Source organism: Delphinapterus leucas, chromosome 2, assembly GCF_059928025.1.
Source record: "Delphinapterus leucas isolate spDelLeu-1000000601 "Yukka" chromosome 2, BTC_Dleu_Yukka2, whole genome shotgun sequence".
Lineage (NCBI taxonomy): Eukaryota > Metazoa > Chordata > Mammalia > Artiodactyla > Monodontidae > Delphinapterus > Delphinapterus leucas.
Window position 1 is genome coordinate 64,916,274 of NC_143130.1, and position 21,660 is coordinate 64,937,933.

Consider the following 21,660-nt stretch of genomic DNA (forward strand, 5'->3'; position numbering starts at 1 on the left):
GGCAAGGGAGGGTGGGGCATGGGGTGCCTGATGCCATCCCTGATGTGGTGGTGGAGATGGCCGAGGAGGACCTGCAGGCCCTGTTGTGCAGGGAGCTGCGGCCCCTGGGGGCCTACATGAGCGGGCAGCTGAAGGTGAAGGGCGACCTGGCCGTGGCCATGAAGCTGGAGGCTGTCCTCAGGGCCTTGAAGTAGCAGGTTTGGCTGACTGTCCATAGCCCAGTCCCGAGCCTGGCACCAAGCCAGGGGGGCATCTTGGAGGAGGAGTCATTGACACTGCACCTTGGATTGTTGAGGCCCTGAGAAGTTTCAGGCCCAGCAAGAGCCAATGAGTGGAGGCTGGGAGACCCTGGAGACTGGGAAAGGCCGAGTCAGGCGGCCCTGCCCTTCTCAGCCACAGTGGTTCTCTGGACAAGCCTTTGCTGATCCCGGTCTGAGCTGGGTACACAGCGCGATGGCAGGAGAGCCAGGCCTGCTGTGTTCTGCTGCCTACCTGACTGGAGAGCCAGGGCTGACAGAAGCAGCCTGACAGCAGCTGGCTTGGTCCCAGTGTGAGGGAGCAATGCGTGCAGCTCAGACTCCAAGCTCCAGAAGCGGGCTCAGAGAGGCTGGAGGAGGGAGAGGGAAGGCGGCCACCGAGAAGAGGTCCCTGCAGTGGGAGGGATCTGGGGATCGGCTGGGTCTGCCCTGCTGATCGCAGTCCAGGCCCAGGCTGGGGGGATGGGGACAGGAAAGAGTGGGGCTGGCTGCTCCCCGGCTCTGCTCTTGAAGACGTCTGTCTTGACTCATCTCCCAGCTCGGTCTTGCATGCCTGACAGACTGGAGCCCGGGGCAGCATGAAGGAGAGCCCTGCTGTTCCTGTGCTTTCCGGAGGTTTGAAAACCTCAAATAAATGTGATGTTTACAATGTATTTGGAGAGAAATAGGGGTAATGGAGGTGGGTCGGAGGGTCTCTGAGGCGATGCCCCTGCTGCCGGACCGGGGCCCAGGCCCTGAAGGGTGACACAAGCCCTGACAGTGCTCTTCAATCACCCACAGTTCCACTTCCTGCCAAGGGTCTCAAAGCAGGCAGCAGCAGGGCACTCTGTTTCCCTTTATAGTCAGGGTAGAGGTTTGGCAGGAAAGAGGGGGTGTGGGTGTGACAGAGCTGGTCTGGCAAACATTAACCTAATGAAGGCAGGGCTGGGGGCTCGTATCACATTCAAGAGAGGGGTAGGAGCTGCTGTCAGCTGCCCCTCCTGTTACACCCCTGGTCACTGTTTCCCTACCGTTCTGGCCCAAACCTTAGGGACCCCAGAGAAGGGGGGCCTTAGACATTCCGGGTTCTGAGAAATGATGAATCTCACATCCTGGAGAGACTTGTTATAAAAAGCAAAAAAACCACAGAAATTTGAGGCTCCTCTTTGAGGAGCAGCCTCTGGCTGTGATCTGGCACCAGGCCTTCCCCCTCAGGGCCCTCTCCAGCTGCCTTGGCACCAGGCTCCATCCAGTTTGCCCTTTTGTTCCTGCCAGTGCCCGCCTTGGCCTCTTGTAGGTCCTCCCAGCATAGACCAAACCACCATTGGGTTCAGGTTTCAGCCCCAGGGCCCCTTCCTGGAGGGCCAGAGCCCCAGGTTGCTGCCCCTGCTCTGTCCCCCTCTCCACTCCTGGAGGCCGCCCAGCCAGGGCTGCCTGTTCAAAAGCCTTCCCTCCAATCCCCACCGGCCACACTCCCGCTGCCCGTGAGCCCTGGTGGGGCATGATCTTCTCTGCTTGGCCTGGGCTCCCCCTCTACTTTGGCGCTGTCGTTGTGCCTATTCCCCACTGTGTCTGTCACTGTTCTTGTGTAAGTGCCTGCCCTCCCTGCTGGACCATGAGCTACATGCCCGAGCCATCCATCGCTGTTCCCTCCATTGCTACTGCACACAGTGCCCCAGGGGGAAGAGGGGAAACCCCACGCGTCTTCCTCATGAAAGCTTAAGGGAAACCAAAACTCAGATCTTCTTTGTGGCTGTTGGAGGGTCAGCATCACAGGGGAAGCAAACTTTTCTAGATGTCTGTGTGGGTGGAGAACAAAGCCTGCTGCCAGCGGTTAATACCCTCCTGTCCAGGGGAACTCATTCCTTGGGGAGGCCAGCACTCCAGGAAAGGGAGCCCACAGGTTCAAGGCCTCTGAGTTTCGGAGGACCCAGCAGACTTTGTAGTCCCCAGTGGGGGACAAGGGGCACCTAATGGGGCCAGGGTGTGGGGAGGGAGGGAGAAGGGTGTCCATCAAAGAAGGCTTCCTGAGGAGATGATGCCTGAGACTCACAGCTACATGGAGACGAGAGAAGAAAGGAAATGGGGGAAAGACATTCGGTAGAGGGGAAAGTCCCTGTGAGAGCACAGGAAGAGGTAGTGGGCACCTCCGATTTGGGAAACTGGAACCTAAAGTCTGAAGGGGGATGTATGCAGGGATTTTTGGGGGAGCGGGTAACAGTAGTAACTGACGCTGTGCCAAGTACGCCCCTGTACTGCACTAGGCACTTCCTATATTTGTTTTCCTCAAGATAACCTGATGAATAGTGATAAAGAGTTATATTATTATGCTATATTGATATATAATGTATTATTATGTTATTTTAAAATAAGTATTTAATTTTGAATAGAGAATTTTAAAAAGGCATGCTATGAAAATTGTCCCTCACACTCCTGATTCCATCCACATATTTTCAAACAGGTATCCCATGGTATTAGTTTCTTGGTTATTCTTCCAGAAGTTGAGGTTTAAAAAAAATACATTTACAAGAAAATCCAAATATATTATCCTCTGGACGGGGGTTGCTTGTTCTTGTTTTTTTTTACAGAAATGGCAGCATAGCAAATACAATGTTGATTTGTTCACTTAACCTTACAGTTGAGGATCTTTCCGTATTAGCACACCTAGATTTTCCCTGTTCAGTTTTGTAGTTACATAGGATTCCATTGAATGGGCGTATCATAGTTTATTTAACCTGGTTTGCATTGATGGACATTCAGATTTTTTGTGTGTGTTTTGCTATTTCAAACAATCTTGCAGTAATAATCTTTCACATACGCTATTTCACCTGTGGTTGAAGTTCATCTGTGGGATAAAGTCCTAGAAAGGAAATTGCTAGGTCAAAGCGTTTCTAATTTAATATTGCCCAAATGCCTTCTCTGGGGGTTATTCTAATTTACACTCCCATTATCAGTGAGTGAGAGTCTGTTTTTCCTCATAGCCATGCCAGCACAATGTGTTTTTAAACTTTTGGATTTTTTGACAGTCTAGTAAGTGAAAAATTGCATCTCAGTATAATTTTTTTAAAGTTGTTCAATTGCTTATTGCTTTTTAAGACTTGGATTTTCAGTCCCAGCAAAAGCAAAGGGTCTTTCTCCAGCGTTTACTTTTTAAAGTATGATATGATAAAAATGCACGCATTTTAAATGTGCTTGATGTGTTTTGACAAATGTGAACACCGTGTAACCACCAGCCACCGCAATCAAGATATAGAACATTTCCATCAACTCACGTAGTTCCCTTGTGTCCCTTCCCATTCAAGCCTCACTGTCCCCGCCCCCGCCCCCCCCAAGTCCAGGTCACCACTGGTCTGCTTTCTGTAACTTTGATTAAATTTCATTTTTCTAGAGTTTCATACAAGTGAAACTATACCGTGTGTACCCTTCTCTGTCTGGCTTCTTTCCCTTTAGTGTTTTTGAATCATCTGTGTTATTATGTGTATTTGTAGTTTGTTCTTTTTTATTTTTAGTGATATTCTGTTGTATGGATAGATGTATACAATTTATATATTCATTTGTTCATGGACATTTGAGTAGTTTTCAGTTTTGATTATCAGACCTCCTCTGAACATCTGTCTGTGTACAAGTCTTCGTATGGATATATGTTTTCATTTGGGTAAATACTCAGGAGTAGAATTTCTGGGTCAAGAAACTAACAAACCAATTCCAAGATAGTCGCGCCAACACTTGGTGCTGTCAGTCTTTTTCACTGGGTGTGACTGATGACTTTGAGCCTCCTTTGTGCTTATTGGGCATATGTCTTCTTTTGTGAAGTGTCTGTCCAATATTTTTTCTCACTTTAAAAAATGGCTTATTTATCTTATCAGTATAGATTCGTATTAGCTTTAAGACTTCCTAGTAAATCCTGGATACATGTTTTTTAGCACATATTTGGAATATTTTCTCTCAGTCTGTAGCTTGCCTTTCTAACTTCTTAGTGCTTTATCTTGAAAAGCAGTAGATTTTAATTTTGATAAAGTCCAGTCTATAACTTTTTTTTTATCCAGTTTTTTTCCCTAAATTTATTTATTTATTTTTGGCTGCGTTGGGTCTTCATTGGTGCGCGTGGGCTCTCTCTCGTTGCGGCGAGTGGGGGCTTCTCTTGTTGCAGTGCACGGGACTCTAGGTGCGCAAGCTTCAGTAGCTGTGGCTTGCAGGCTCTAGAGTGCAGGCTCAGTAGTTGTGGCACACGGGCTTAGTTGCTCTGCGGCATGTGAGATCTTCCCAGACCAGGGCTCGAACCTGTGTCCCCTGCATTGGCAGGCGGATTCTTAACCACTGTGCCACCAGGGAAGCCCTATAACTTTTCAATGGTTAGAGGTTTTGTGTCATTTCCTGGATGTCTTTGCTCATCTTTGCTCACGGTCTTGAAGATTTTCCCCTATGTTTTCTTCTAAAGTTTAAAAGTTTATAGATTCAGCTATTACTTTTAGGCTTGTGATCCATTTTGAGTTACTTTTTGTGTATGGTATGAGATAAAAGGCTGAGGTGTTCCCCCCCCGCCCTCTCCCCCCATGGGTATCCAATTATTCTAGCACTTTTTGTTGAAAAGATATATTTTCCCCATTGAATTACCTTGAAACTTAAATTTTTTCATTTCTCTTATTTTGTGTGAAGTTGAATATTTTGTAATATGTGTAAGAGCCATTGTGTTTCTTTTTCTGTGAACTGTTATTTCATCTACTTTGTCCATTTTTTTTTTTTTTTTTTTACTTTGTCCATTTTTTTAGTGTTGGTTGTTTCTAGTTTTGTTTTGACACCTGGGAGCTCCTTAAATGCTAGGGAGATTAGCTGTTTTTTACATGAGTTGTAAAATTTTTTTAACCCAATTTGTTGTTTGTATTTTGACTTTGCTTATACTTTTCCATGAAATTTGACAAATGTATTTGAAATGACATATATTTTATTTTATGGCTTTTAGGTTTAAAGTCATAAAAACTTCCATTCTGAGATCATAAAGGAATTCCATGTACTCCCATTATTTTATCTTTTACATGTAGCTGTTTGACCCACTCGGGATTTAAATGAGCATAAAATATAGAACCACATTTTTTTTTCAATGCCATGTATTTCTGTTTTTCTTGGGGTCCATATCTGGGTTTTCTGTTGTGTTCCACTGGACTAATGTTTGTCCATGCACTGGGGCCACATGGTTTTAATGATTGAGGCTTCATAAAATGTTTAATATCTGTAAGATTGATTCTTTTTAATGCTTCTTAAGAAATTCTTCCTGGGAATTCCCTGGTGGTCCAGTGGTTAGGACTCCACGCTTTCACTGCAGAGTGCGTGGGTTCAATCCCTGGTAGGGGAAGTAAGATCCTGCAAGCCGCGCAGCCCAGCCAAATTAAAAAAGAAAAGAGAAGAAAAAGAAAAAAAAATTCTTCCTGCCTGTTCTTCTTCTTTTGTTTTTTTAAAAATAAACTTTAGAATTACCCAGTCTAGTTAAAATAAATTGTTTATATCTTTATTGAGATCATGTTAAATGTGTGAAGTAACTCAGAAAATCGCAATCTTTATGATACTGACTCTTCCTATCTGTGAACTTGGCATGTTTTTATGTCTTTTTTTTAAATGTTCTTCAGAAGTTTTACAGTGTTCATATTGGTCTTGAACATTTCTTATCAAGCTTATTCCCAGGTACTTTACCTTTTCTGATACTATTACTATAAATAAGGTCTTTCCTTTCATTATATTATCTGATCAGAATGCAATTTACTGCTCTGTAGGAATTCTGTACGGTACTAACTTAATTCTTACCTTACTAGCTGTATTTTTATTCATAGTACTTCATCTTCAGTATACAATCACCTGCAAACGTCACCTCATTTCAGTGCTTTAAAATGCTTTCTCTTGGTAATTGCATTGGTTAGCACAGAGGTGGGTATTTTTAAGGTGGAAGTGAGAGGGTATTATGCTGAGGGGAAAGATCCAGTAGGAAGAGAGAAAGGGAGACTCTAGAGGAAGAGACGGGAATGGTATCCTGAGCCCTGATGGAGGGATTAGCTTGTGGACGAAGACTGACACCTCCCTCAACCCTGGAGAAAGAAGGGAGGAAATAAGGATGGGGGCAAACCCCACCCCTCCCCCCACGCACAGCCTAGCACATGGGGACAGGGCGGGGTAGGGGTGCGGCTCCGGGATGTTTATTAACTGTAACAATTTCAAGGGAAAGAAGTGCTAGTGGTAAAATGTTAGTCATTGGGTCATTCACACAGGCCTCGCAGGGTTAGCCTTTCGGTGGGGCCTCCAAGCCAAAAACCATGAAATGAGAGTGTTGAGGGGGTGGGGACTTGGGGAGATTTGCGTGTTGGAGGGGTAGCTGGAAGGAGAAGTTTTCTGGCTCATCGTGGTGAGTGGTTCTTGATTCCCATCCTAGGCCAAGTGGAGTCCAGCTCCCCAGCCAGGACAGCAAGTCGTTTAGTGATGGCCACAGGCCAATGTCTTCAAGACTGACAAAGAGAAACTGGGAGTGCGAGGTGATCCTAGAAGGTGGCCAGGTAAGGACAGTCCCGTAGAACTAGGGTGCAGAGCTGGAAGGGAGCAGGAGATGATCGGTGCACAGATGGGAAGACCAAGGCCCAGAGAAAGCCTTCCCAGAGGGATTGTGGCATGGCTGGGCCCAGAACCTATGTCTCATACCTCCTAGCCCATGACTCTTCCTCTACGTCAGTGGGGGCCATGGGGCAGTGGGAATGGCTTAGAATAAAGGGGGTCTCAAGATCCTGGGGCTTTGTGTTGCTCTGCTAAGCCCTACTCCACTGTATGGGGATGGGTGTGGACTGTGTAGGGGTAGACAGAGAGGGGCACGTTCCCCATCTGCCGCCCCAGATTCTCTGCCACTCAGCCAGGAGAGAGGCTGGAAAGAGAGAGAGGAAAGGAGAGAAGACGGGGAAAGAACAGAGAGGAAAGGGAGGGGCGAGGAGAGGGAGGAGGCTGAGGATAAAAGGGACTTGCCCACCACAGTCCTCTGCTGGGAGCCTCTTCCCCTGGACTGTGCTGTCATTGACTTTCCAGAGCCTGGCACAGTGTCTGCCATATAATGGGCACCAGCAACTGGTTTTTATTTTTTTAATAGTTATTTCTCTTTTTTTCCTTTATTTTTAAATTTTTTGGCGCATCGGGTCTTAGTTGAGGCACGTGTGATCTTTCGTTGTGGCGCGAGCTCTTCGTTGTGGCGCATGGGCTACCCTTTAGTTGTGGCGCGTGGGTTTTCTCTCTCCAGTTGTGGCACACAGGCTCCAGGGCGCTGTAGATTGCGGCCTGCGGGCTCAGTCAGTAGTTGCCCCGCAGCATGTGAGATCTTAGTTCCCCGACCAGGGATTGAACTGCGTCTCCTGCATTGGGAGGCGGATTCTTAACCACTGGATGACCAGGGAAGTCCCAGCAGCTGGTTTTTAAAATGGACTTGTTGAATAAGATGAAGCAGCATTAGATTTACCGAGGAAGATGGAGGTAGAGAGAGACAGACAGAGGACAGAGGGAGACAGGTGGGGATAGGGAGAGAGGAGAGACGGAGGGAGAGACTGAGGGAGAGGGAAAGATAGAGACAGACAGAGGGAGGCTGGAAGATGAACAAGGAGAGACAAAACAACAGGGAGACAGGGACAGCAAGAGGAAGTAGGAGCCAAACCACTGTGCCTGCCACAGGGCCCAGAACAGGGCCCTGAGAGTCACCCCTGAGGAGCAGAAGATGCTTGTGAGGAGGACACTCAAGTGGTCTCCCGGGCGCTTGTCCTCCTGGTCTGAATTTCCTCTCCTCGAAGGGAAGCCCACAGAAGCCCAGTCATGCGCTTGTGGCACCATCTTGTGGCAGTTCGGGAGATGGCTGGTTTTCTCTTTCCAGATGTGCTTTCAAGGGCTGGGAAGGATCTTGGGGACAGAGGAGTTGCCACTGTGGAGAAAAAGTGCAGAGCAGAACCAGAGCCTGAGGTGCAGGCCTAGGAGATGCTCACCTTGCCTGACAGTTCCCATACACATTCACACATACACACATCCCTGTGTGCACCCAGGCCCAGGGTGGGCTGAGCGGTGATGGGGTTAGGGAGGGAAGCGAGGGACAGGAAAGTGCGAGAATTTGGCCAGGAGAATTGGGGGAGGTTGACCAGAGTAACCAGGAAACTGCAGATCATGGAGCTAAATCTGCCAAATGGGACTAATTATATCAAAGGCCCTTTTAAGACCTTCCTAGGTTAAGGCGCTATTAGTTTTGGAGGTTCCTCCCCCAAGTCAATTATTAAAATGCACAGAATTGCTACATGAAATATAATATATTACTGTAAAATAGTATGAAGTGATTTCCGTAAGTTTGCCTTGGAAGTTATTTGGCTAAGAGTAATCCATCCGCAGTATAGTTATCTGCAAGTGCTCAGCACTCCGCGGGCATCCGTTTGCATTCTGGAAGTCCTTGCAGAGTTTTAAAAAATCCAATCTACAAATCATTTTCAAATAGAATGAAATTCTTACGAACACTACCTTTAATGATTAAAGAAATTGGCACAGAATTAATGACATAAATTGACAATTGATGACAGTTTGTAGACATTTGATTAAACATTTATTAATTTGGGTTATTCTGTAGTTTTTGTATTTTGGAGTCAGACTCTTCTCAGGTTTTAATCATTTATGTAGGTTCCTGAGAAGCTCTGGAACGCTGGGCACTGTGTCCCTTGGGACTACCTTACCTGAACAATTAAGTGGCCCTGATAATACCTACCCTGTAGGAGAGCTATAAAGAATAAAAATGGGGGCTTCCCTGGTGGCGCAGTGGTTGAGAGTCCGCCTGCCGATGCAGGGGACACGGGTTCGTGCCCCGGTCCGGGAAGATCCCACATGCCGCGGAGCGGCTGGGCCCGTGAGCCATGGCCGCTGAGCCTGCGCGTCCGGAGCCTGTGCTCCGCAACGGGAGAGGCCACAGCAGTGAGAGGCCCGCGTACCGCAAAAAAAAAGAATAAAAATGGGATAATATATGAAAGCATTAAGCACAGTGCCCAGTAAACTCCAAGCACCCAATAAGAATTAGTAGATGTCATTAAGTATACCTGCACACACGCATAATCCCCTATTCTTTTAATCATTCATTCTAAAAAATTGTATCGGGCACTCACTCTGTGCCAGACAAGGCATTGTCGTAGGTGTTGGAACGGTAGTGAACGAATAAAGCAAGATGCCAATCCTTGTGGAATTTACATTCCAGTTTGGAGAGCCAGACATAAACAACAAGCGTTAAGAGTAAGAAAGGACATGGGTACCGCATGAGGGCCTGCTCATCCGGAACCGATTTTTACACCCATGCTGATCGGGATACTGGGCTGGGAGGAACTGCAAACAGCCTCGATTATCCAAACTCAGCTTTGGCACCTTAAAAACCGAGTCTGCGACTCAGGCACAGAGGATGAAGGTTCCAGAGGGCAGCTTATGTTGATACCAGCTCCCCTGATCACTGCCCTTTCGCCTAAATATACATTATTAAAAAAAAAGAAAAAAAGTCATACAGTATGTTAGAAGGCCACCGGTGCCTTGGGAGAGGGCCTGGCATGTTTTGGAACAGCACGGAGGCCAGTGTGCCTGGAGTGGAGAGCGGGGGAGAGTGGGAGATGAGGCTACAGGTGAAAATGGGGCCAGTTCACGTGGAGCCTTTGTAGCCATTGTAAGGACTCTGTGCAGTGGGATGCTGCTGGAGAGCTCTAGAAGAGGAACGTGGGGGACTGACTGTACAAACAGACAAGGGCCAGACCACATATAAAAACAACTCTGATCCTCAACCTGCAGCAACCTGCCAGGAAACCAACCCCTTATATGCAACAGTCAGCCCCGAAAGCCAGCCTGCCGGAAGTCAGACTCGCAGGAAGCCAGCCTGCTATCTCGAGTGACGATCCGGGAAGCAAAACAATAACTTCCGTAACAATCAGCCCCCAGTGGTCAGGACTCGATTAATAACTCACAGCTTCACTAATTTTTGTCCCTGCTTCCAACTTGGGACCAACCAGAGAAAGCCAAATATGCATCCCTAACCAATCACATAGGCTGCCCCCTTCTGGTCAGCCCGCCTCCAGCTCCTGGGGCTCGCAGCCCCCGGTCAGGGCACACCTGAAGCCTTCCGTGTTTTCCACTATAGAGCTTTCCACTCCTCTGCCTGTCTTTGAGTCTCTGCCAAAACAGAACGATAGTGGCTGACTCCCTTGCAAGCTCCGAAAAAACAGAGATCCATTAAGAGGCCGTTGTAATAATCCAGGCAAGAGATGATAGTGGCTTGGACCAGGCTGGTAGTAGGGCAGGCGATTAGAAGGGGTTGGATTATAGTTATGCATATTTTATTATTTTTATTTTGAAATTATAGATTCACTAGCAGTTGCAAAGAAATGCACAGAGAAGTCCCATGTGCCCCACTCCCAGCCATCCTAGCATCTCATATAACCACAGAACCGCATCAAAACCAAGGAACTGACATTGGCCTAATCAATCGAGTTTACTCAGATTTCACTGGTTATACGTGCACTTATTTGTGTGTGTGTGTGTGTGTGTGTGTGTGTGTGTGTAGCTCTACACAATTTTGTCACGTGTGTAGCCTGGAATAACCACCACAGCAATCAAGATGCTCGATGGTACCATCACCATGAGATCCCTGGTGTCACCCCTTTATAGCCACACCCCTCCTTCCTGTTCCTAACCCTGGCAGCCACTAATCTGCACTCTGTCTCTGTGATTATGTCACTCAGGATTGTTGCATAAATGGCATCATGCAGCATGTACTCTTTTGAGGTTGGCTTTTTCACTCAGCATAATTCCCTGGAGATGCATCCTAGGTGTTGCCTGTGTCAGCAGTTCACCCCCTTTATTGCCGAGTGCTATTCTGTGGTGTGGATGCACCACAGTTGGTTTCACCTTTGCCCCTCTGAAGGACATCAGGGTAAGTTCCAGGTTTGGGCCATTACAAGTAAAGCTGCTGTGAACAATTGTGTACAAGTTCCTCCATGAAAATAAGTCTTCATTTCTCTGGCATATGGCTGGGCCCTTGTTAGGTCTGTTTTTAGTTTTGAACTGGGTATATTTTAAGGATAGAGCCAAAGGATCGCCTGATAGATTGGATGTGGGCGTGAGAGAAAAAGAGAGGGGTGGTTTGAAATGGGCTAATGCACTTAGTGCTGGAACATAGTAAGGGCTCAGTAAATGTCAGTCAGCTACACAAGTGACAGCAAATACAACCCAAACCGTGGGGAAATTAAAAAACTCGTGAGATATATGCCACAAATGTCGCCCGAGAAAGCGTTAGGAATCACTCAGAGGGCACTTAGTGTACAGAAACCCCTTTGATTATTTGCACGTAGAAGTGAAAGAGAGGAGTTTCACTTCCTCTTAGGATGTCGAAAACCACAAGAAAATGTTACTCCCATTCCCACAAAAAGAAGAAGCCAGGTAATTTGCAAAATTTTTTAAACCCATCAGAGAACTGAGGTCATCACAGACAACCAAGAGAACTGAATTCCAAAGAGCCCCAGGGTTTTGCTTTGGGGAGAGCACGTATGGGGGTGGGGAGTTTTCCCCACCTCCCAGCTCTTTCCCAGGAGGAGGATTGGAGGCAGAGCAGTAGTAGGAGAGGGAAGAGACCCCCTTGGTGGCACAGACGTGCAAGAGGTGACTGGCTGCTGCTGGAGGGCAGGCTCACAACCTCACCTTCTTCCTGAAGGAAGTTCTCCCAAAGCCACTGTGTGAGAGGGGGTCGAGGGCAGGCCACAGCAGACTTGGTCCCAGGGCTGCTGAAAGAGAGGCAGAAACTAAGATCCACTGCTTCTGGGGGAAGGGTAAGTCAACGCACCCACTTGTCCCTGTGGGAGGGGCAGGAAAGGTTCTCCTGTCCAAGACCCACAGACGACGGTCAGGAACACTGCCAAGGCCCACCCTCTGAGCCCCAGGTGCGCAGGCTCAGTGAGACTGGGCCAGGAGGACCGAGGGACAGCAACAGCAGTCTACCACCAAGGGGTGAGGAAGAGCATCTAAGAGGGACCCGCTCCGAGGTGGAGGCAGGCAGGGACCTCTGCAGGCAAACAGCGGGGGAAAAGCCCTCCAGAACCCAAGGCTGTCTACAAGAAACCCATCTTAAATATAAAGAGCTAGTTAAAAGTAAAAGAATGAAGAAAAGACGTGCACTGATCCAAAGCTCAAGTGTCCATATTAACACGAGACAAAGTAGACTACGGAACAGAGAGTATTTCCAGGAATAAAGAGGGGCATATGTACATAATGATAAAGAGGTCAAGTTCATCAAGAAGAAAAACAACTTCAAAGTATATGCACTGGAGAACAGACCATCAGGATACATACAAGTACGACTGATAGAACTCAAGGAGAAATAGACAAATCCACTTGTCTCTCAATATTTGTTAGAATGAGTGACTAAACAGAAAATCAGCCTGCCTATGGAAAACTTGAATAAAACTATTAACCAGCTTAATCCGAATGACATTTATAGGATTGACTCCACCCAACAACAGCAGGATACACATTCTTTTCAAGGCATATGGAACTGCACCAAGTTAGACCATATGCTGAGCCATAAAACAAGTCTCAACAAATTAAAAATAATTAAAATCACGCAAGTTTGTTCTCTCACCATAATAAAATTAAACTATAAATCAATAACCAAAAGATATCTGGAAAAACCCCAAATAGTTGCAAATTAAACAACACATTTTTAAATAACTCATGATTCAAAGAAGAAAAAACCATGAGAGTAATTAGAAACATTTTAATTAAAGTGAAAACAACATATCAAAATTTAAAGCAGCACTTAGAGGGAAATTATAGCGTTACATGCTTTATATTAGAAAATAGAAGAGAATATGACTGTTTAGGTAGAGATTTCTTAGATAAGATAAACAGTACAATCCATAAAAGAAATAAAAAAACATGATTATATTGGCTTTCACCAAAATCAAAAACTTCTGCTCTTCCAAAGGTAATGGTAAGAAAATGAAAATACAAACCACAGATTGGGAAAAAATATTTGCAAAACATATAACTGATAAAGGATTTGTATCCGGAATAGATAACTCTTCCAACTCTATAATGACAGACAAGTCAATTAAAAATGGGCAAAGGATTTGAACAGAAACTAATTCAAGCATGAGATACGATGGAAAATATGTATGCGAACAGATGCTCGACATGATTAGTCATTAGGGAAATGAAAATTAAAACCACAATGAAATACCACTACATACTTACTAGAATGGTTTAGAAAACACACACAGGATGCGAAGTGCTGGCAACAGCCACTTCGTGGAGCAATAGCCACTTTGGAAAACAGTTTTTTGTACAGTTAGACATAACACTTATATGACTAAGAACCTAATTCCTAGGTATTTACCCAAGAAAAATGAAAATGTATGTCCACTCAAAGACCTGTAGGTGAATATTGACAGCAGGTTTTTTTTTTTTTTCATAATGGCCCCAAACCGGAAACAACCCAAAGACATATCTTCTGATAAATGGAAAAACAAATTGTGGTCCACACAGTGGACACACAGTGAACAAACTATTGGTACATACAACAACATGGAGGAGTTTCAAAAGCATTATGTTAAGAAAAAGAAGACAGATACAAAAGGCCACATACTGAATGATTCCATGTATATGAGATTCTGGAAAAGACAAAACTGTAGGGACGGAGAGCAGATTAATGGTTGCCAGGGGATGGTGGGTGAGGGGAGAAAATTGACTACAAAGAGGCATAAGAAAACAAGGTGATGGAATATTTTACATCTTGATTGTGGGGGGTTTTCTACAACTGCACATACTTGTCAAAACTCGTCAAAATGTATGCCTAAAATGGGTGAATTTTACTGGATGCGGATTTTTCTTTAAAATGCCTGAATTATATTGCAAAAGTGAAAGAGACAATAGCTGTGAATCAGAAATAAGACGGCCTGGGGCTTCCCTGGTGGCGCAGTGGTTAAGAATCTGCCTGCCAAAGCAGGGGACGTGGGTTCGATCCCTGGTCCGAGAAGATCCCACATGCCACAGAGCAGCTAAGCCCCTGTGCCACAACTACTGAGCCTGTGCTTTAGAGCCCGCGAGCCACAACTGCTGAAGGCCGTGCACCTAGATCCCGTGCTCCACGACAAGAGAAGCCACTGCAGTGAGAAGCCCGCGCAGCGCAACGAAGAGTAGCCCCTGCTCGTCGCAACTAGAGAAAGCCCGCGTGCAGCAACAAAGACCCAACGCAGCCAAAAATAAATGAATAAATAAAGTAATTTAAAAAAATTATCCTAAAGAAATATTTCTAAAAAAAAAAGAAATAAAATGGCCTTTGATGTCACATATTCTGGAAATAGAGTCCTGTGCTATCTGGTGGCCTCCAGGGGCAGTGACAATCCTATTTGCTGGCTGAGAAACTCCCAGGCTACTGGGACCCCAGACAGAAGCCAAGGACCCACCTCTCTTGTCTGCCAGGGGTGCGCTGCCAGCTGGATCAAGCCCCTTGGGCCCAGGCTTCTGTTGCCCAGGTCCCCACAGTCACTGTCCCCAAGTTTTTTTGGGGGATGCATATTGATACAGCCAAGAGGGAATTCCGCCAGGACTTAACTATTTAATCAGACGTTGCCAAGCCCAGCAGGGAGAAAGCAGAGAATGTAACATTTAAAAACAAACAAACACTTAAGAACTTCTCAAAAAGGAAAAGAAATGACAAATTATCAACCTAACAGAGTATTCTAGCTGACCGCAAGTTTCCAACAAGTGGCAATTATTCAAGCTGTAGCCTTTTTGTATTTTTGCAAGCTTTGCACACCTGCTCCATTTTATTTTCTCTGCTTCCTGAGAGGGGCACTTAGGACCATAAAAAGGGAATGTTGTGTCCAAATTGCCTGGATCCAAATATCGGGTCCAGTTTTGCCCCAGCACAGATCTGGGGCACGGGGAAGCATGCCAAACACTGGGTGCTGGACAATTGTGGGCAACGCTGACTGCATTAGGCAACACCATAATACGGGGTTCCATTTGCTGGCCTTTTATCCAGCGTTTTGTATCCATTGCCAAAGTAAAACTGGTCTGTGGTTATCATCACGAAGGTGGGTAGGGTAGCATGCTTATCTTTGTCAGATTTGAGTGTCAGGATTACGTGAGCTTCGTAAAATCAATTCGGAAGCATAAAATCCATCTATCATTTCCTCCATATGCTTGGGAAAAGTTTAAATAGAGAAGTAGAAATGACCTGTTTTTCCAGTTTGAAAGAATTCATGCGAATACTCTCTGCATCTCGGATCCATTTTAGAGATGACCTGTAAAATTTCTTCTGTAGTTATAGGTGTTTCACTCACTGAGTCAATTTTGGCAATTTACAAATATATTCCTAGAATATTTTTATTTAATGTTGAAACACTAATTAATAAGCATGGAGAATGTATGTACTATTCTCTTAAATTTCAAAAGTCAGGGACTTCCCTGGTGATCCAGTGGTTAAGAATCCATCTTCCAATGCAGGGAACACGGGTTCGATCCCTGGTCGGGGAACTAAGATCCCACATGCCGCGGGGCAAATAAGATCCCGCGTACCGCAACTAAGACCCCGCGTACCGCAACTAAGACCCGACGCAGCCAAATAAATAAATATTTTTTAAAAAGTACATTAACAACAACAACAAAAAAAGTACACTAACAAAAGTCATCTCCATAGCTGTGTTAATATTTCCTTTCTAACCTTACATTTTGTAGTATTTTTCTTGATTAGACCAGTTGATGGGTTGTCTATTTTAATTTGCTTCTTCCCAGAAAGAACAGTCTGAATATGAATTCCACTACTTCTAGGAGGAATTATGCTTCTCCTTGCCCAGCCACTTTTTGAGCTGCTGTTTCCAGGAGTCATGAATCCAGAGAGCTGAGGAGGAAGGAGATGAAAGTTTGAACAGTGACCTGGCTGTGCTTCAAGGCACTGGCATGTGGCTTTTTGTCTGGTTTCAGATGCCTTTGAGGATCTGGTGGAAGCCACGCCCCTGTCTCCAGAAATTTGCCTGCGTTTGAACCCTGGCTCTCCTATTTACTTAGCTGAGGGAACTGGGGCAAGTTACATGACTCTCTATGCCTCAGCTTCCCCATCTGCAAAATGGGAATAATAACAGTGCCTTCCTCGTAGGGTCATTGTGAGGATTAAATAGGATAACCTTTGTATAGCATTTAGGGTAGAGACTGGCACATGGCTAACTGTTCAAGAAGTTAAGCGTCGTCGTCATCATCATTAGTGGTATCTCCTGCTGGCTCTTTTTCTCCCTCCACCCCCAGGACGTACTTGTGCTTCCCCACGCCAAGGGCCAGATCTGAGGTGGCTTTGGTGAGCCAAGGCACACTGTGGGGTGATGGAAGGTTGCCCCAACTAGGAGGAGGAAAGGAGTGAGGAGTTAGGGAGGTTGTGGTGGAAGCAGGCAGAGGAAAGAGGTCGAGACAGCTTCCCCCAGACTTGGGACATGGGGGCCATGGCTCTGCTAGTAGCAAGGAGGGTGTCCTGCTCCTGGTCATGCCCTGAGCAGGTATGAACCTTGAGGGACACGCTGCTTGGGTGTCCTTGTGCCCAAGCTTTGCAGGAAGTGGAGACACCCGCCCTCGGGGGTTCAGTCAACAAGCCTGCATGCAGTGACTAGATGGGACCGAAGACCGCAGGGCCCCTCTCTGATGTTCTGGGCCTTTTGAGGCCTCCAGGGTGGGAGTAAAATTACTCAGGACATTGAATTTCCCACCTGATAGCCAGTGGCTCAAAGTGGATTAAATTTTATTTAGAAATTTTTTTAAAATAAGTGATTTCACATAGCCAGGGCATATGGGAACCAAAATCCATACCTGCTTCCCCTGCCTTCCATACCTGAGTTTCTTTGTTAAAGCTTTTTCAGGACTTTCTCACTCTTAGAAAGTTCTACTGCTATTTCCAGGGTGATGTGTGTCAGATGCACCCTTGGGTCCCCGGTTCTGGCTGCTCTCCTCACCCAAATCCCCGGACTTCAGTGAGGTTTCCAGGGTGCGGGCACTGCCTCTCATTCTCCTTGGCCAGCTGGTGCCAACCCTGCCCGCAGACACTGCCTGTAAGACTAACTCTGGGGGACGGCAGGGGTTGGTGGGGAGGCGTGCAGGGCTTCCCAACAAATGCTGTGGTTGGGTGTGTACCTGATGCAGCCACAGTGTGGAGCAGCTGGGGAGGCCCCATCCCTGGGCGTGACCAGCAGGGCTCAGAGGCTTTGGAGGACGGCCTTGGTATCTTGACCATGGAGGGGAGATGCCCGGTGGGAGCTGGGGAGTGATCCCCCTGCCCCAAGCTGGAAGGGCAGATGTTGTTAAGCTCACTCAGCCTGATTCAGCAGGGCAAGCAGGAACCTTCCTCAGGAGGCTGGCCCAAGGGGTGGGCATCAGGTGTGGGGCCGGTGCAGGGGCCGTGGAAGCAGGCTGAGGGACCTCCAGCGCAGAGGGGAGGGGCTGGGTGCACAGGCACTGCCGTGGACCAAGAGAGAGCCTCTTTGGCACCCAGCCCCCCGCCGCCCAGGAAAGCCCCATACTGTTTTCTTGGAATACGGCTTCCAAGGAACAACCCTCTTTTGGTTCAGGCACGAAGGTGGTCTGTTTCTCCTCCCCTTCTGTTCCTCCTGCTGTGGTCTCGCTCATCCCCACCCTCTAGCCCTTCCAGAGCCAGAGCACCTCCTCCCCGAACCAAGAGCACTGTGCCTCCCCAGGAGCCTCCCTTGAGCATCTGCAGAAGCCTGTGGCCTCAGTGGGATAGGCTCCCATTCTAGGCTTCAGCTTTCTGACCTGGGAACTGGGGACTTTTGACTCTACCTCCTAGGTAGACAGTCTGGAATTTGGTGACCTTGTCTCAGCCCTCCCCTTCCCTCCTGGGGGCACCTAGAAAGGAGAGAGGTGGGGCTGGAATCAGGACAGCACCTCTGAGGCACACATGGGTACAGGGTGCAGCAGAACGGGGACCTCTGGATGACAGGCTTCTGCCCCCACCCCTTCTCAGCCCTGCCACCCGGCCCCAGATGGAGAGGGGCAGAGCCGCAGCACTCACCCCATGCCAGCACAGACTCAGTGAGGGAAGGCTAGAGGGGCTGCAGCCACATTCCGCTCCATCCCCTGCCTGGGCTGGTGAGTGGCCCAGGGGCTCCAGTAGGCTGGGGCCAGGTCCTTCTGGAGGCACAGCACGGCTCCAAGAAGCCCTCCTTCTCCACCCTGGCAGAGTACCTACTTGCTGCCAGGGACCCTGAGGCATGAATCGTGTGAGAGCCAAAAGGGGGGACCCCCTTCTCCTTGGAGGACTCTGAGTGCTGAGTGCAATGGGCTGGGGAGACCACAGTGATGTGGAGGGGTGGGTCCAACACCCAGCAGCTCACCCAGTACCTGACTCTGCAGGAGTAGCTTACCGGCTCTCCAGGTCAGCATGTGGGCCAGGCAGGAGAGCATTCCTGTCTTACTGATGGGGAAACTGAGGCCCGGAGGTGTAGTATGCCTTGGCCAAAGTCACACAGCTCACACAGTGAGCAGGAGAACTGGCCCTGGAACCCAGTGCCCTGGTTCTTGGACCAAGTTTTTCTGCCTTTCTCACTAGTGTTACTCCCCTGGGAAGGAAGGGAGCTGGCAGGAGGCAGGTGGGTGCAAAGGTGTCCTGAGGGCATCTGGGAGGGGAAGGAACAGGAGAGGTGCCTTCTTTCTTCTTCTTCCTGCCCCGATCCGGTGTCCAGGAGCTCGGGGTACCACTGCCAGGACAGGGGCTAGAGGGCCACCGCCCCCATCAGCCTCTCCCAAGTAAACTCTTCTCCCTTCCTTTCCTGGGAGACGCTGCCTCCCAGATGAAGGCTCCACGGTTGCCCCCAGGGGCTGTCTCACTAGGTATGGGCTTCACACTGGTGGGTGCACCCGCCCCGCTGTGAGCAGGAAATGTGTCTGATTCTCCTGTGTGTGCTCAGTCCCGCCACAGGCCTGGCATTCAGTAGGTGCTCAATAGGAGAGTAAGGGAGCAGGTGGCAGGTGGAGTTGGTGACTGTGAGTGAGCGGGGGGGCGGGAGCGGGAGGCTGCAGGGTGGGTAGTAATGGAGGGTAAGATACCCAGGGCCCCTCCCCCAGCAGGATGTGGGCTTCTTCCCACGCAGCAGGCTGGGCCCTGAGATAAACCCTGTGGGGTTTCCACAGTGGGTTTGATGCCCTCTTGGTCAAGCTGTGGTCCTCAGACGGTGGTGGCTGCCCTTTCCACATTCTGCTAGGGAAGGACGAAGCCCAAGGATGTCCTCTGAGCCCAACTTAGCATTGGTCAACCTGGCCGGCAGGCTACGTGCAGAACCACAGAGTAGAAAAACCTTGTTTTATTCAGCCCAGGCCTGGGCAATCTTGCTCTGTGGTATGGCCAAAATATAAAAAATATAAACCAACAAAATCACGTTGTAGGTGAAAGTTAAGTACACAATTGGGCCTGGCATCTGGAATCCCTGTGGGTTTGGTCCACGTTCGCTCCCTGAGGCAGGCAGGGAAGGATGCTCCCAGCGTCCAGCTGCCCCTGCCTGTGGGTGGTGGCTGGGCCCCTTGAGCCGGGCCTGTCCTGGCGGGAGGCTGCCTGGGGAGCAGGGCCTGCTTTGGGAGGTGGGGAGGTTGGCCATCTGCACACCCTCTCCTAGATCAGGATCTAAGGAAAGAAAGAGAGGAGGTCAAAGGCAGGCTGAGGCGTGGGCCCCTCGTTCAACTGTCAGCAAGGCGCCCACTGCCTCCCCAGCTGAGCGCTTCCCTTCCACAGCCTGGATCCCAAGTGGGAGGGCAGGCACGGGCCTCCATTTCCATCAGTAATCTGGGCTCAGGAAAGGGGGCTCCATAAAGAGGGGTTTCATGGACTCCCATGCAGGGCACGGTCTCGGCACCACCCCTCCCCATGCCCTGAGTTCCAGATTCTTTTCTAGGCCATTAGCAGAGCTGCTACTGTCTGGAAATACTTTCTTGTTTTCTCTAACTCAGTACTTTTGAAAAAAAAAAAAAAAAGGCCTCCTTTTTCCTCTTCAGAAACATGATTGAAACCCACAGGCGTCAGTCCCGTGGCCTTTCTGGGAACGCTCCGTCCGGCTTCCTGCGCGCTGGCCCAGCTGCCCGCCTGTGGTCAGGGTCGAGGAGACGCACTAATGAGACCTGAGCCTCTCCAAGCACTTATGTAAAGGGCTCGGGAGGAAGGGCCTCGGCATGCCCTGCGCTCACAGGCCCCAGGGTAGCTGGAGGGGGGCGCAGGGCAACTTCTCTGTCTGCCCTGCTGAGGGGCCCAGCTCATGGTGCCACCTGGGGAAGTGGGAGGCTATTTGGATGTACCTTTCCCAGCAGCAGGGGGTACAAGAGGGCATGTAGGCTCCCCACCTTCCTTGCACCCCTCAGCCCTTGTATGCCCCTGCCTCCCTTCCTCCTGCCCTCCTTCTCCTTCCCTAGAACTGCTTCCCAGAAAACCTCTACCGTTTAGGTGACTCCTGGATTTTTAATGGCTGAACAAGACAAGTCCTGAGGAGCGAGAAGGTGCTGCAAACCCAGGCCTGCCGAAGGGCTAAGTTGCCAGGGATGGGGCGGGAGTCAGTCGTTTCAAACACACTCTGTGACCTGGATAATTCTGATCGAATTCTGCGAATGAGGAACCTAATCTCTGAACTGAACCAGAGGCTACTGTTCTCACGGTGTGGTGGAGGGCTGTGAACATTAGCTTAGTGGTAGCAGCCAAGGGTGCAAGGGCTATCTCTAGACACACACTGAGCCCTCACACACCAAGCTCTGACCCTGGTCGCATGCTGAGCCCTAATCCTGGTCACACACTGAGCCCTGACCCTGGTGATAGCCTAAACCTCTCATACCTATCAACCATTAATAAGCGGGGAAAGATGGTTCTCTGGGCCTTGGAATCCCTGCCATTTGTTCCTCAGCTGATGGACTAAAGCTCTAGGAGACGACTCTTTTTTTCTTTACTTTTTAAATGGAAAGGAGTTGCTTTGACCTGTTCAAGCATTTAAAATTCACATGGAGTGGGATGGGGTTTTTAATGAGTTCATAAGCAGGGGGTGTCTCTGCAAAGTACTTCACGTGAGGAATCAGGAGAGAGGCTGAGGACAGCCAGTGCAGGGCAGCAACAGCTGAGGCGCCACGTGCCAAAGGCCTGGGAGTTTATCAACTCCCTCCACATCTGGGCCCAGGGACTGATGACTGTTAGAAGTGATTCCAACCAGAATCAGTTCTAATCTGAGACTGCTTAATTCAATCCACCTGATACGGACGCTAATGATCACACAGCTGCCATTCATTGAGCAGCAGTGTGAAGGGTCCTGGAACACACACAGATGCCAGGCCTTTAAGTCCTCTTCACAAGTCTGCGTGGGAAGTGCTGAAGAGAAAAGTAGTTCAGAGA

The 21,660-nt window shown here is 48.4% G+C and overlaps 2 protein-coding genes across 6 annotated transcripts in view; one reads left to right on the top strand and one right to left on the bottom strand.

Annotated features, from left to right (window-relative positions):
- Positions 1-20,178, top strand: part of STOML1 (stomatin like 1) — a 28,230-nt gene extending 8,052 nt beyond the window's left edge. For 3 of the 5 annotated variants that reach the window (XM_022579995.2, XM_022579996.2, XM_022579997.2), the window contains exon 7: positions 1-20,178. In XM_022579995.2, the coding sequence (XP_022435703.2) occupies positions 1-194 (194 nt within the window). In that variant the 3' untranslated portion in view covers positions 195-20,178. The other 2 variants (XM_022579992.2, XM_022579993.2) reach the window with 1 other exon arrangement.
- LOXL1 (lysyl oxidase like 1) overlaps positions 19,526-21,660 on the bottom strand; it is a 23,543-nt gene continuing 21,408 nt past the window's right edge. The window contains exon 7 of the mRNA XM_022579989.3: positions 19,526-19,920. Within this exon, the coding sequence (XP_022435697.2) occupies positions 19,914-19,920 (7 nt within the window). The 3' untranslated portion in view covers positions 19,526-19,913. The remainder of the gene's footprint in view (positions 19,921-21,660) is intronic.